This window comes from Phytophthora parasitica, assembly GCF_000247585.1.
Source record: "Phytophthora parasitica INRA-310 unplaced genomic scaffold supercont2.1, whole genome shotgun sequence".
Taxonomy (NCBI): Eukaryota; Oomycota; class Peronosporomycetes; order Peronosporales; family Peronosporaceae; genus Phytophthora; species Phytophthora nicotianae.
This window is the reverse complement of record NW_008634126.1, coordinates 4,625,401-4,638,937: the sequence shown is the minus strand read 5'-3', so window position 1 is coordinate 4,638,937 and position 13,537 is coordinate 4,625,401. Positions and strand designations below refer to the sequence as shown.

At 46.4% G+C, this 13,537-nt stretch overlaps 7 protein-coding genes across 7 annotated transcripts; 3 read left to right on the top strand and 4 right to left on the bottom strand.

Moving 5' to 3' along the window:
* Positions 1-181: 181 nt before the first annotated feature.
* PPTG_01200 (hypothetical protein) lies at positions 182-1,156 on the top strand (the record flags this gene model as incomplete). Its single annotated transcript, XM_008892811.1, has 2 exons — positions 182-435; positions 511-1,156. 2 exons carry the CDS (start codon positions 182-184, stop codon positions 1,154-1,156), a joined length of 900 nt encoding a protein of 299 aa, XP_008891059.1.
* Positions 1,157-1,746: 590 nt separating this feature from the next.
* On the bottom strand, positions 1,747-2,613 carry PPTG_01199 (hypothetical protein). The gene has a single exon (XM_008892810.1). The coding sequence runs from the start codon at positions 2,320-2,322 to the stop codon at positions 1,819-1,821; it is 504 nt and encodes a 167-aa protein (XP_008891058.1). The 5' UTR covers positions 2,323-2,613; the 3' UTR covers positions 1,747-1,818.
* A 1,262-nt stretch (positions 2,614-3,875) lies between these two features.
* Positions 3,876-4,671, top strand: PPTG_20867 (hypothetical protein; the record flags this gene model as incomplete). Its single annotated transcript, XM_008893067.1, has 2 exons — positions 3,876-3,944; positions 4,417-4,671. The coding sequence occupies 2 exons, from the start codon at positions 3,876-3,878 to the stop codon at positions 4,669-4,671; spliced, it is 324 nt and encodes a 107-aa protein (XP_008891315.1).
* A 637-nt stretch (positions 4,672-5,308) lies between these two features.
* On the bottom strand, positions 5,309-5,686 carry PPTG_01198 (hypothetical protein; the record flags this gene model as incomplete). The annotated part of the gene is made up of 1 exon (XM_008892809.1): positions 5,309-5,686. One exon carries the CDS (start codon positions 5,684-5,686, stop codon positions 5,309-5,311), a length of 378 nt encoding a protein of 125 aa, XP_008891057.1.
* Positions 5,687-7,172: 1,486 nt separating this feature from the next.
* Positions 7,173-7,283, bottom strand: PPTG_20866 (hypothetical protein; the record flags this gene model as incomplete). The annotated part of the gene is made up of 1 exon (XM_008893066.1): positions 7,173-7,283. One exon carries the CDS (start codon positions 7,281-7,283, stop codon positions 7,173-7,175), a length of 111 nt encoding a protein of 36 aa, XP_008891314.1.
* A 1,265-nt stretch (positions 7,284-8,548) lies between these two features.
* Positions 8,549-9,735, top strand: PPTG_20865 (hypothetical protein; the record flags this gene model as incomplete). The annotated part of the gene is made up of 4 exons (XM_008893065.1): positions 8,549-8,551; positions 8,582-9,102; positions 9,306-9,523; positions 9,593-9,735. 4 exons carry the CDS (start codon positions 8,549-8,551, stop codon positions 9,733-9,735), a joined length of 885 nt encoding a protein of 294 aa, XP_008891313.1.
* A 433-nt stretch (positions 9,736-10,168) lies between these two features.
* On the bottom strand, positions 10,169-11,813 carry PPTG_01195 (hypothetical protein; the record flags this gene model as incomplete). Its single annotated transcript, XM_008892808.1, has 1 exon — positions 10,169-11,813. One exon carries the CDS (start codon positions 11,811-11,813, stop codon positions 10,332-10,334), a length of 1,482 nt encoding a protein of 493 aa, XP_008891056.1. The 3' UTR covers positions 10,169-10,331.
* Positions 11,814-13,537: the final 1,724 nt, after the last annotated feature.

The window sequence follows — 13,537 nt, the reverse complement described above, 5'->3', positions numbered from 1 at the left end:
GTGGTTTATGAAAGGAGCGAAATGCCCCCTTTGAAGGCCTCACGACTTGACATTCTATAGTATAATATAGATTAAAAATGTCTGTTCACGAAAGGGCAAAATTTATAGGATTAGCCCCCGCCCTTATAATATAACACACAACATACTTTAAACACAGATTTAATGACTATGTGTTTAAAGTATGTTGTGGGTCTCTATCAACAACTCGGTCCCCCTGCATAAGGCTGGAGCACGTACCCCGAAGCACGTGAGTGACACAGCCAGAAGGACCAAGAGCTCGAACTCCGCTACCAGTACCAGCAACTTAGTCGGCAGCGGTTACTTCACGACCCAGAAGACCACGGCCAACGGATCAACCACCAGCAGTACCGTGATTCAAGATATGGAAACAGCGGCAGCAGCCACCGCCAGTAGATCAAGCACACACCTTTCCAAGTACGTTTCTGTTGTTATGTTGATTTATTTAACTCTGCGCTTGTTGGTTTGTATCTAACGTTAACGTTAATGCAGCTTCAATGCAGGAACGGTGTTGCTGTTGAAGAAACTTTTCCTTAATCGTGGCCAGAGCAAAATGTACCACAGTTTATCCGGTAAAACAGCGTTCCTGCTCGGGTCTGTTCCTCTCTTTGGCGTCGTAGCATACCAATCAACCCTAGTCAAGAAGACTATTGTTCGGAGCTGGCATTGGCGGCACTATATATTCAGCAACGACAGTGATGACGACGAGTTCCGAAAGACACTACGACTTCCACGGCCAGCATTTTGGAAGCTGCTGGACATTATTGAGCTAGATACCACCCGCAAGCGGACTAATTGGTGCGTACCGCTATCGCCAGCGATTCGGCTGTGTGTTTATCTATACTATGCTGGACATGGTTGCTCGCTTCAGCAATTAAGCGCACAGTTCGGCATCGGGCGCAGTACTGCTTCTGGAATTATTAAGACTGTGAGTGAATCGATTGTTTCTCGGATGGAGAATTGGATTTCGTTTCCTGAAACTCGTGCCGAGCTACTCGAGTTATTAAGACAATTTGAGCAGAACCACCACCTTCCAGGATGTGTTGCAGCAATCGATGGTTTTGCCACATTCCCAACATTCAGCCTGCAGTCCCAAAGAGCAACAAGTTTTACAACCGCAAAGATTTTTATTCTTTGAAAATAAGTGCGGCTGTCGATCATAAGCGCCGGTTTCTCGACGTGAACGTTCACTGGCCAGGTTCTGTGGGGGATAGTCGCGTCTTCAACAACACTGATCTTGGCAGACGGCATGAATACATCCTAAAAGAAGAAAGTGGTGAACAAGGGTCCGGTGCAATGCACGTGGGTTGGTATTCGTGTGAACGCATACCTTTTTATCTTTTAGTAGATAGCGCGTACGCAAATTCCGGTTTCGTCGATACTACCTACGAAATTGCCGAAGCCCAAGCAGATGTAGTTGTTGCGCGACTAAATCAGAAGCTGGCCGGAATGCGATAGATTGTGGAATGCGCTTTTGGAATTCTCCATGGACGATGGAGACTATTGCAGCATCCAATAGAGATGGTTAGAACAAATCTCAAAGCTGTTTCAACCGTTGTGTGGTCTCTGTGTATTTTGCACAACTTTTTGATTGAATAGGGCGATGATGTGTGGGATGGAGAAGAAGAGCGAAGACGCAAAGCATTTTACGACTCAAATTATTTGTCTATTAACAGTGACAAAGAATCCACACAAGATACGGCAACGTAATGTACACGAGGAAAACTGCTACGGTAGATGCGGTTTTTTTTTATTCGGTTAGAAGTGCACACTGAGAATTTCAGACTCTTTTTTTAGTAACTACTCCTTACCGAAAAGTGTTCGAAGAAGTTCTCTGTTTCTCTCATTGTCTTCTTTTTGGTGCTGGATAAAACGTTCTCGATCTTCAGCTGCAATTGCACGCATGTTATTCACCGCTCCATCCATGATAGCCTGCACAGCTTCTGCTAGGTCCTCCGTCTTTCTCTTCTTCTCGGCAGATCCGCTCACAGAGCTTGTATTTTCACTCGAACGCTTACTGGGCCCCAATGAAACACCGCCACTGATAGCATTAATCGAGGGGTCGTCTTCAAATACGTCAGAGAGAAGTGTGTAAGAGGCCTCGCTAAGTGCAACTCGTTTCAACTTTTTGCGAACAGCAGCGCGTTCTTCTTGGCTCAGTTGAAACCACGCAGGGCGGCCTGTGCTACCCACCAACGACCCATTGTTGTGGTCTGAGATGAACGAAAGCGACTGTTTAAGCGAGTCCACTTTGTCTTCAGTCGACCGTAGCGATCGCGGACGGAACGCGCTATCACAAAACATCAAGCCCACCTTCTGGTCCTTCAGTAGGACAAGCAGTTTTGAATTCGTCTGCAGACAACGTCACCGAGCCAGTCTCTACTGCTTTCCGGTTAGCCAGTCTACCTAAATACTCGTTGTAAATCGCCTGATTAAGCATCTTAGCCGTTGAGCCTACAGGCATAGAGCGTAAGGGAGTCGACTTTCAGGCGGAGATAAGCACGTGGACTTCATCTTCTCCCCATGCCTTTCCTCAAGCTGCTGTTTTCTTCTTCTCAGTATTTTTCTTCGTACCGCCTTCTTCCGCCATCGCCGAAACACCGTTTGTGAAGAGGCTCAAGTAAACCTGCTAAAGTAGATTTATACCCGTCTAATTCGATATTTCTCCATTTGTGAAGTTTAACTTGCTAAATAGATATATACCTTTCTAATTTGATATGTCTATTACGGAAGGCAGTATGAACGGGTTTCCAGCTTCAGAGCACAAAAACGCGATAACCAACCCTAAAGCTGCGGCATTTCTTTATGCCGGAAACCCTTTGTGTGAACCCCACCATTGTCGCGTCTCCTTCGACTCAGAAGGAAAGAGGCAAGTTTCCCTTGACGACCCATTTCAAACAGGCTTAGCGGTTCGCTGCCAATTCTCTTATCCTGGAGACAAGCATCCCTGTAGCATCCGTGGTTGCATCGTACATGTCGCTCGTTAAGTTGGGGTGAGCCGTGCGGTTGTACGTCACCAACTTGGTGAAGCTGTTCCCGAGAGCGTGCTTGCGGCATTTTCCGCACGCCTTGCACACCTGATACTCCGTCAAGTCGCCGTCTTCGTTAAGACAGCTATCTGTTTAGGTGTGAATGCCGGACGGGGTGTGTTACCGGCAACGAGACTGGGGTAGATGGGTGTGATAGGGCCTTGAGGGATGGTGTGGGCAGGAATGCACAATTGAATATGACTCTCGCGGTTGTACTAGGACGCCTTAAGCGACCACAGCCAACTATTTTTGGCTGGCGGAGGGCAGCTTGAAAAATGTTAAAAAATGTGAAATACATTATGGGTAGCAAAATAATTATTATATCGGTCAATTAATGGTGCTTTTTTAATATACTTATTATTCGGATAACCTGGCTATAGACAAATGCCTCAGCAAGTGTTTGAATAAGACCAATAGTGGAATATTGTACTCCTTCTTGAGAGTCCGCTCTTCCGCGTGGGGCAGGTTATATGAGAGTGCAGTCGCTAAGCTTCCTGCTCCAAAGCTGAGAAATACAGTATACGAAGGATAACAAACTACTACAATGCTTCAAGTCCCTCCTGACTTCGATTAGAAGACTCCAGCCGCATTCAACCGCAGATGTTCGTTGAACTGGCAAAATAAGTGGAGCTTCTGACATTGTCAAGGACGTAGGTCGGGTACCTGGTACTTAGGCTACTCACAGCATCGCTAAGGAATGTCTGTGGTACAACTAGCCGAGGACTAGCACTGAAAATGTAATGGATGACCCTATCGAATAAACGATATCATGGTATTTAGCCCAAAACCGAACAACCGATTAAAACCATATAAATTACTTGCACTTGGATGCTGAACGAAGATGGGACCGTCGCCGACAAGGTCAACATTCACGTGGGCGATTCAAAAGTAATACAGGTATAAAGGATTAGAGATGTTTTCATAATCCTCAATTGTACGGTTTTATTCACTGAAGATAGCAATCCAATTAATGTAAAGAGGGAACCCTTATAGGCTCATATATGAAAAACTATGCGAGGAAAATCGGATCACTGATAGACTCTGAAATAAAGTTCAGAGAATAATTTAATATGTCCATGAAACGCATTTTAATTCCCACCAAAACCCCTTCTGGTGTTAATTGACTTTCAGAAACATGCACGTGGCTCCACATATTAATGGGCTACACTTGAATTTTGTATGGATATGAATGTTGTGCGCCACAAAAACCAGAAAACAATTCGGTGACTACGAAAGCGTTTTTTCTGATGGAATTGTCATGAGTCATTCCTGATCCAAACAAATTATGATGGAAATATTATGATCCACTTCTTATGCAAACAATACTTTTCAAATCTGCGGTTCTCATTTCAAAAAATATTTGCGGGAGGAAAGATGGTCAAGCTCTCCTGCGCGATTGACTAGAAACGGGCTCTCTGTGCGAGTGGAGGAGAGCGCCTCGGTGAATAGCTTGAAGAAGGCAATCCAAGCGGAGAAGCTGACGATCACATGTGATGCCAACGAGATGCAGCTCTTCCTGGCCAAGAAGGGTGGCGCGTGGCTGACGGAGGCATACGTGAATGATGGTGTGAGCGACACTAATGATCTGAAGCCATCACAACATCGTCACGATTGGAGACGCTGAATGTGTGCTCGAGCTGAAACATTACCAAAAACAAGGGAGCAGATTCAGGACAATTGTAATGCGTTCTGCTAGAAGATCCTGGACAAAACCGACAGTATACCTGAACTTCGCTGGATACTCCGTTCATTTGGGTAGGAGGTCATCGAGCATGCGGAAGCCTCAGTTGGTGTTTGCTTTGAGTGGATGCCGACCGTGGTTCTACTGGCCTACTATTTTTATAGGAGATGATTATCAGCGCTTGTATCAATACTTTTACATCGATTTCAAAGAAGTTCGACGAAGGATGTACTGGCAGGCAGACCCAAAAGTTACATTCTGAACTACAGAGCGACGGGTTACACTTAGGATAATCTATGGACCTACAGATTCTTTCTCGCCTTGCTGGAGTATTAATATAGTTTGTAAACTACCGATACGCAGTAATGATGTATAATGAAAAGAAGCTGTCGATGCAAGCGTACTGGTTGGGGCATGACCGCAACTGGGATAAGAACTTTGGACATGATACAGAGTATTCTGGACGGTTCGAGTCTGTTTGGAAGGAGAAGTGAAGAAACTCCCTCATCCGTTTAAGATGCTTGAATTGGCTCACCACAGCGAACTTCAGGTGCCGTTGTTCCTATTCGGTTTTTAGTTGCTACTCTTTGTGCTGTTTGGCAACGCGCTTCCAAGCATTGTATGCTGAATCATTCGCTTCGAGCTTTCTCCTTTCTAGTTGTTGACGTTCTAGGTACAGTATCTCGAAAAGCTCTTTTAGTTGCAGCTTCTGCGTCTGCCTCTCGTTCTTGAGTTTTGTGCGATACATGTTTCGGCGTTCTGCACACTTATCAGCCTCTCTTTTGCGCCGCTGCTCAAATAATTCCAGAGGTAGCTGGTTGCTCTCAGGCAAGAATTCCAGAAGCACAGTCATCTCTTGGCTGCTCTGTGACGGTATAGGACGTGAGCACTCGAAAGCAAGTGCTCTGGTTCTAGCCTTGGGCCCCACGTAAGGGCTGACGTGACGTACGTTCTCCATTGCTGTTTTTCACAATGACTAGTGCTGCGTTACAGTTCTCAAAGCTCGATAAGAACGCTCACCAGCTGAAAACATTAATTTTACAATTAATAAGTAGCGAATCGACCCGATTTACCCTGTGTCAGTTGTTGAGACATTGTATTACATGAACTCAGTTGAGGTACTTCATGTAGCACTTATAATTAAGTCTACAACACTCATGAAATCGGCCTATAAAAAACACCCAGGAGATTACCGTATCGATCACCCGATGTTTTGTCTGTCAACACCGTACGGAAGTATCGTAAGACTTTAAAAGCGGTCTACAGCACTCAAAGGCGACGTAATTTATTAAATCTGAAGATCGACAAGAGTGCTCAAAGAAACCAGTGAAAGCATGGAACTATTTCGTATATAGCGTGCGTGGTAAAAGTGTTTTGGGGCCCTGTTAAGAATGGCAACGCCAACACTGTGACTATCGTCCGTGATCACTACCGGTAGATGAATTCCATCCATATCGCACTGGTTTTTGGGACGATCCCAAGTGAAAAATACATAAACTTGTAACAATTAGCCAAAGAGTGTTTGCGCCACTTTCTCACAGTCGAACTTATTGTTCAGTGTTAACAAATAAAAAAAAAAGCATGTAACTATGAAATCAACTTTCTTGTACCAGTTGTTGCGGTTACTTAATATCTACGGCATTTGGTCTGCTCGCATGAACTTCGTTCATAGAGCTGGAACGAATGCAGTGGATCTTGGCTCGGGTCAAGCAACGCTGGGTGATAGCTTCCTGCATGCACTACGTATCTGTCAGTGGTGTTTGGCCGAGAATTATCTACGCCTATCTGCATTAGCGCATTTGCACCACTGGTAATAATGGAGTCGAGTATATCTACGAGTTGAATCGCTTGTAAACGCGGAACTTCGGGACGATAAAATAAAGTAGGGACTGTAGCGTGGTCGGATACTGCAGCAAGAACGACCGATGAAGACGTTGCTGGCATAATAGACGCGTCAAGAGCACAGCATTCTGTCTAGAAATCTGCGTCATGAATTCTAGAATGCTGAACAGGCGATCCAACTGAAGTGGTGATATTTGCTTCTGTGTCTTCGACTCGGGTGCTTCTCGTAGAGCCCTTTCTTGTCCTTTTGGATCGCTTTTTCTTTGAAGGTTTAGCACGTGATTTGAAGCGCCGTTCACGAGTTTTAACACCAGGATAGGAAGTACCAACAAGTTGCGTAGCTTCGATAAATTGCAGACACATGTTATATTTCTGGTGGAGTCTGCATTGACACGACTTAGTAGTTCCATCAACAAGCCAGCCGTCCCTTGGCATCCCATCCCACAGCATCCGCCAAGTGTGAGTCGATTTTATCGGCATGATGATATCATCCGCGTGCATCTCGTTGTTTCCTTTTTTTGTTCTTTGACTTTCTCGACGGTGTAGCATAACTGCCGTCACAGGATTCAGTTGCTATCAGGGTGGCCTCTTTTGGTTCACAACTACTGGCCGCAACTGAAGATTACCCACTTGGGGGAGCTCCCGTGCAGTGAGCCCTTTAACTTGGTTCGATTGTACAGTGCCTTTATCCGCTTGGATACTTCGGTGATCATAGAGAACGTGGCTCTCTTGCCCAATAACCCGATATGCGATAGGCCAACAAGCCTGATCATTTCAATAGGGGTCGCGCGAGATGAACTATTCACAAGCTTTACCATTTTGGGATACTGCTCCACCGGATCATTGGTAGTTGCATAATCTGGTGGGATATGGAAAATTCGGCATTTAGCATACAGGACACTATCAATCCACTGGCGGGTCATTTTTTTCCGCAACAGATCTAAATTTTGTGATTATCTCCTATTTGAGTCGGTAGATTATCTACTGGGTCGTATGGGTCTGCTCGGCTTACGGGTCGTGTATTGTAACGGGTCGTCATTTTAATAGATCGTAATCGCGGGTAGGGCTCAACAACAAAAAAGAGTACCGTGCGGTATCATATCTTTTTGGTGGATTATCATCGCTTTAAAATTTCTTATTATCACTTTTGGATGTGTTATCATCGTATTTGGATACATTATCATCATTCCTAGGTACTTGTCATCGATTTTGTACTGAATATCGACTTCGGATGGATTATCATCCTTTTTAGATTGCCTATTGACTTCAAGTACAAGGCATAAGGCATACTCAAACCACGTGTTAAACTTAGCTACCACTCACTACAAGTACCGATATTGCCATCGAATCTGACCACCTGTTATCTGCAGTTTCGATGCTTATACCACGGTATCTTATCTGCTGAAGCTAGCTCGCCGCGTAGGAAGACCCGCCTTCACTATTCATCTTGCATCCTGTCACTGTGGAGCCACCATGGAAAGACATAGTAAAGAGGGTACATATTCCCGAAGTCTTCAGAGGCAAACGAAGAAGTCGTCGAAGAAGAGAGATCCGAAAACCAAGATTTTACATGGGATTCGAGTACACGAGGGCGTGGAGTTTGTGCCTTAAGATTGTATTTCGGTGCAGTGTATGTCGTAGCACCGGGTGCAAATCTCGACTGGCAATTCGACCAACCAGTGGATACGAGTTGGTGAACATGCAGACCTGCGTGCAGCCTACCTCCAGAACAGGCGCAGCTATCGTCGACTGTACGACTGCTATGAAGCTTCGCGTTGATACAGTAGTTTATCTGGTCTGGATTTGACGAAACCAGTGCACGAGGTGTGACAGGAAGTGAGCGCCGAGTTTTACCTGGATGACGACATGATTTGGAGAGGCTTATCGGAAGAGCTGGTCAAACGTCGAGTCTGCCGTGTCCGGCAAAAAGCACTATGAAGCTTACTTACTTGGACGCATCGAAGTACCTCCACTATCAATGGTAGAGGGATAGACGCTGAGTTTGTTCTAGTTCCACCTGTCAAGACCGAAGGCGAACCCCACCACCAAGCCAGACCGGATCATTGGTTGGGCACACCCAGAACTTCGACAGTTACTGATGTACAACGGTGTTTCGCTCTTCTTTGATTGTACATTCCGATGTGTACCCACGGGATTCAAACAGTACATGCTTACGATGGTGTACGACCAAGCTAGCGAGTTATTTGTTCCAGTGCACTTCGTTCTTTGCAGCTCCAAGGTTGAAGCCATGTACTTCGACATTCTAGAGCTGATTTATAGGGACACCTCAGAGAAGCTAGAGCCATGTGACGTCGTCTGCGCCTTCGAGATGCTAAGGATACAGGCCATCGAGAAGCAGTTCCCGATCGCTGAAGTGATCGGCTGCCTGTTTCATTTCAAACAGGCAGAGCGACGACAAATGAAAACAACGTACAGTATTCCTGATGCGGAGGATCGCGTTGCAGTGAAAAAAGGCGTGCTTGACTTGCTCACAGTGATTGAGCCAAATTTGGTTCCTCGACATGGCATCCGGTGGGTTAATCGCACTATTCGAGCCAAGTGTGCTACAGCCGGGTTCGCTTACACCCGTATCAAGTGGAAGTAGTTCTAGGATACTTTCGTGCTACTTGGCTGGAGCGGTACAACATTGAATCGTGGAATGTTCATGGTTTAGACAACGGTCTTGTCGCTAGAACAAACAATCCTCTCGATCGATTTAATAGGGAGCTAAACAGATCGTTCCCGATGCCTCATCTCAATATTGCCACATTTGTCAACGTGATCTGGACAATATCTCAAGATTACGTTACCAAGTTGACCAACGTGGCGCAAGGGCGACGAAGCAGAGGCAACAAGACCAATGTAAACAAAAAGAAAGAGCGACGACGAGCCAACACAAGCGGTGCCGACGGGGCAAGCGTCGAGACGATTGATATTCCCAATCCAGTGGTTTGTACGGACGAAGACTTAGCCTCTGATTCTGATAGTGAAGATGAGATGCAAGGCAATGATGTTGATTCAGTGGTAGAGAGTGAGGTCGCCGATGTAGCTGACAGTGACGATGATGCGCTTCCGGACTTCTCGTTCGAGCCCAGTGAGTATTGCGATGACGATGAGTCGACTGCCAACGGAGACGGTAAGAGTATGCAAGCAACTATTGTTTAGAGGCCTTTAGTGCACGTGCGGACGGATAACCAGAAGTTGTTATCTCATCAGCAACAACTTTTTGGCTGGGACTAGATGTAGTGAGCAATTTGGACGCTACGAACTGGGGACTCCCTCATGCTTCAATACATGTACCCTTTTTAATACTACGTGTCTGTATCAAAATTCGGTGATATTCACTATAACATCAATGATAATATATCTAAAACCGCTGATAAACGACTCCAACATGATGATAAAACATCCAAAAGTGATAATGAAACTTTCAAAAGTGGTAACAAGTCTACCTCAAAGTTAAGATTGCAGGACTACTACTGTACTGGCAAACCGATTTTTTCTCGCTACTAACAGCACCTAGCTTTTAGTGAGTTGCCATGATGCCGATTTTTTTTCTTCTTTTTTAAGAAGGGCTCTAATCGCTCGATTGCCATTCATCCCATTAATTTATAAAGCAGCGACGATAATATATGTTTCACCAATTCTATTTCCATTTGCGTAGATGTTAGTAGCTGTGGGTAGCAAGGCAGGCCACCCTCCCCGAGACACTAAAACCAAGTATGAATCTGATGCACGATTCTCCTAGTTTTCTGTCAAGTCTAGTTCAGGGTTTTCGTCTTCAGGTCTACCTCAGGTGCCGCGCGGACGTACTCGTAGTCAAACGCCTGCTTTGTCTGCTTCGCGCACTTCCCTGTCGTAGGCTTGCCGCTGAAGCGGTCTGCCATCCAGTTCAACCAGTCCGGCGCCGCCGCTGTGAGCACACCGGAGTGGTCCTGCTTCGGGTCAAATGTCAAGTACACCTCGCTGCCATCGCTGCATGCGCTCTCGTATGCCTGCTCCGTTGTCTCCGCCAAGATGGCTGTATCGTTGACACCCTGCACAACCAAGATGGGCCGGTGGGCAGCGACTCCATTCGCTGGAGCCGTTGTGTTCTGGAACTGTTCTGCAATATGCAAATCCTCAGCCGTCGGTCCCGTTGTGGACATGGATGTCAGATTCCTCACGTCCAGGTCAAGAGTGAGACCAAGCATTCCGCTGGCGCATAGCTGCGCCTTTTCAGCAAGACCCATGCGTGCCTTCATCACGTCACCCAGGAAGGATGACGTGTAGGCTGGGAACACTCGCTTGATGGCGAGGTCAATCACAGGTAGCAGACTTGCACCGGACGACTCATGGATGTTCGAGCTGGAGGACAAAAGTTGAGACGCCATCAGCTTAACCATGTCCCAGATTTTGGTGGCCGGGGCGAGTGCGACGGTGCCTAGGTAGTACTTTGCTTCGTCGATGCACTGCACTAGTTGGGATTGTTGCAGGTGCTGCGCTTGGTCAGATGCCTGGTCTTCGTTCGTACAGTGAGTACCGGCAATGCTCTCGATGTCCTCGGCCAACTTCCACACGGCACCACCGCCCTGCGAGTGGCCAACAGACATCCAATTGGCCGTCAATACCGAGCCGAACGCGTGGCGGGCTGCCGTAACGGAATGGTAGAGGTCCTTGGCATGTGCTGGAAACGCACAGTATTTGTGGTCAGTGCCATACGTGCCGAGCCCAGCGTAGTCAGTACCCACAAGGGCATAGCCACGCTCGCTCAGTAGGCTCCAGCTACTATAGTCGAAGAGGTTCGGTCCGTTCGAGATGGCACAGCCTCGGAACTCTCCGATAGTGCCGTGAGCAAAGGCGACCAAGGGGAACTCGCCGCTCTCCGGCAGCGAGAACGGTAACGCGATGTAGCCAGAGACTGGAACGTACGTCCCGTTGAGGTCCTCGGAAACATACTGGATACGGTAGACAGACACGCCAGAGATGGTAGTGAGAATGTCGGGGTTCACGGGCTTCAGCTTGAGCAAGTCTCCCGGCTTGGAAGTTGAGAAGTTGTCGGCGACTGCATAGAAGTCCCAGTCGAAGTCGGAGCCCACGACGGCAAGGTCAGCAGCATTGGTGGTTTGCAGGTTGTTGTAACAAGTCTCTCCGCACTGGAACGATTGAGCAGTGGCGAGTGACACGTCCAGATTGGAAGCCCGAGTGGTTGACGCAGTGGGTAGTGCAGCGAGCAGGAAAGCAGTGACAGCACGAAACATCATGCAGAACCGCGTGGAAAGCACTGAATTGCTGACTTTGGATGGAGGTGGAATATTTGAATCTGACGAGAGCAGTTCCGATCGATCGAAGAGCCATCAACAACAGATGTACAAAGAACAATATTCGTACTACATGTATCCTGGATGCTGTAGTGTATACTTGGTGGTCCGGTGTCTGTGCTGCATACGTTGTCTGCTCGATGACGATACGTTCTAATAACACAGCTGGTTGTCCACACCAGCGTGCGTAATCACCCACAGATGATCCCTTCGTCTATCCAACCGCATCATGATGGTAAACATGATGATATTACCGTAAGATAAATGCTTAAAGGAAAATCAGTAGTTCGGCAACTTTGGCTTTTTTTCTGTTTGGAAGATTTTTTTCTTAAGCGTATCCAACAGCTACGAAACAAATCTATATATAGACAAGATGAAAGAGAGACTATCGATCCTTCCTGGTGGAAAGTACTACGTAGATCATATTCGAGTAATTCGGTGGATGGAAGTAGCTGTGTCAGTTATTAACGAAGACCAAAAGAAAAGTTGTACGGTGGAGTACATGTGTAACAGGATACCCAACAACTTGTATCGGTGATAATTGATGATTATTCAGAAGTGGCTAAAAAAACGGCTTGCTCAAGCAGGCCGTTCGAACCGAGCCCTCACTGGTGGGAAGGTAGTCCCGGATTACCTGCCTGAAAAACGAGCCTCCTCGAGCATCAAACCTCTCATCTCCTATTACTCCCAAATAGTATCTGGTACAACATGCTCAATAGACTTGGTCAAGAGCCGCGTACAACACATAACACTTTCTAGAGCACATCGCCTTACCTAAGGACAGCGGTTTGCGAAACGCTGCATTAGAGCCAACATTTGGAAGATTTGAGCTGAGACAAAATGTTCTATCAACGTAGTACTTCAGTTCGGCATCGAGAAAGCATGTATTCGCTCGCATCTCCCTTGATGTCTCCTTTTTTTTCTTCTCTTTTTTGACAAATGAGATTTGTTTTGCTACCAAATATTTACACGAAAATGGCAGTTCAGAAAACATTCGGGTGTTATAACGTTAAGACGACTGCAGTTCGTAATTGTGTAAGAGAATTTTTTGTGGCGTACGGGGAAATACTATTTTAGTGCTGCGTACAGTGTACGCCGTACACTAGTGGTAACGCACCTCAATACCGGTGTACCAGCCTAAAAAAAACAAAGGTTCAATGCCCTACGTCGTTTCTATTGCCACCGAATTCCAGGCCAGCAAGAAGAGGGTGCACTGCACCGTGCAGAAGCCTCTTCCCGACAGAAGGATTAGTAGCTATATCTGGGATCCTGATACCCAACGGGACTTCCTCTTCAGCAATTCGATTTCAAAGTTGAGCGCTTGTGCTGTCAGCTATTAGGGCCACCACTGCCATCATATCAAGACGAATCTCGCCATTGTCGACCCTTGTCGATAGAAATCACGTTTGGCAATATCGGGCATGGGGAACCTCGAGACGTTGCCACGATTTGCAGTTCAAATGGACCTGTATTCGCTCGTGCAGGGATTTTATCAATCACCGGTAGATACACAGTTTCAACAACTAAGTACACGGTCGTGTCGTAGTCAGAAACAACAACTGTAAGTACACTAAATGAATGTACTGTATTCATCTGGTACGCTTAAGAAAAGAAATTAGTGCGGTATTGCCGTTGAAAGCCGGGTGTTCGATTTTTTTTTTTTTTTT

Excerpts from the sequence above, each read along its gene's own strand:
- PPTG_01199 (XM_008892810.1), bottom strand. The coding sequence starts at position 2,322 with ATGTTTTGTGATAGCGCGTTCCGTCCGCGATCGCTACGGTCGACTGAA.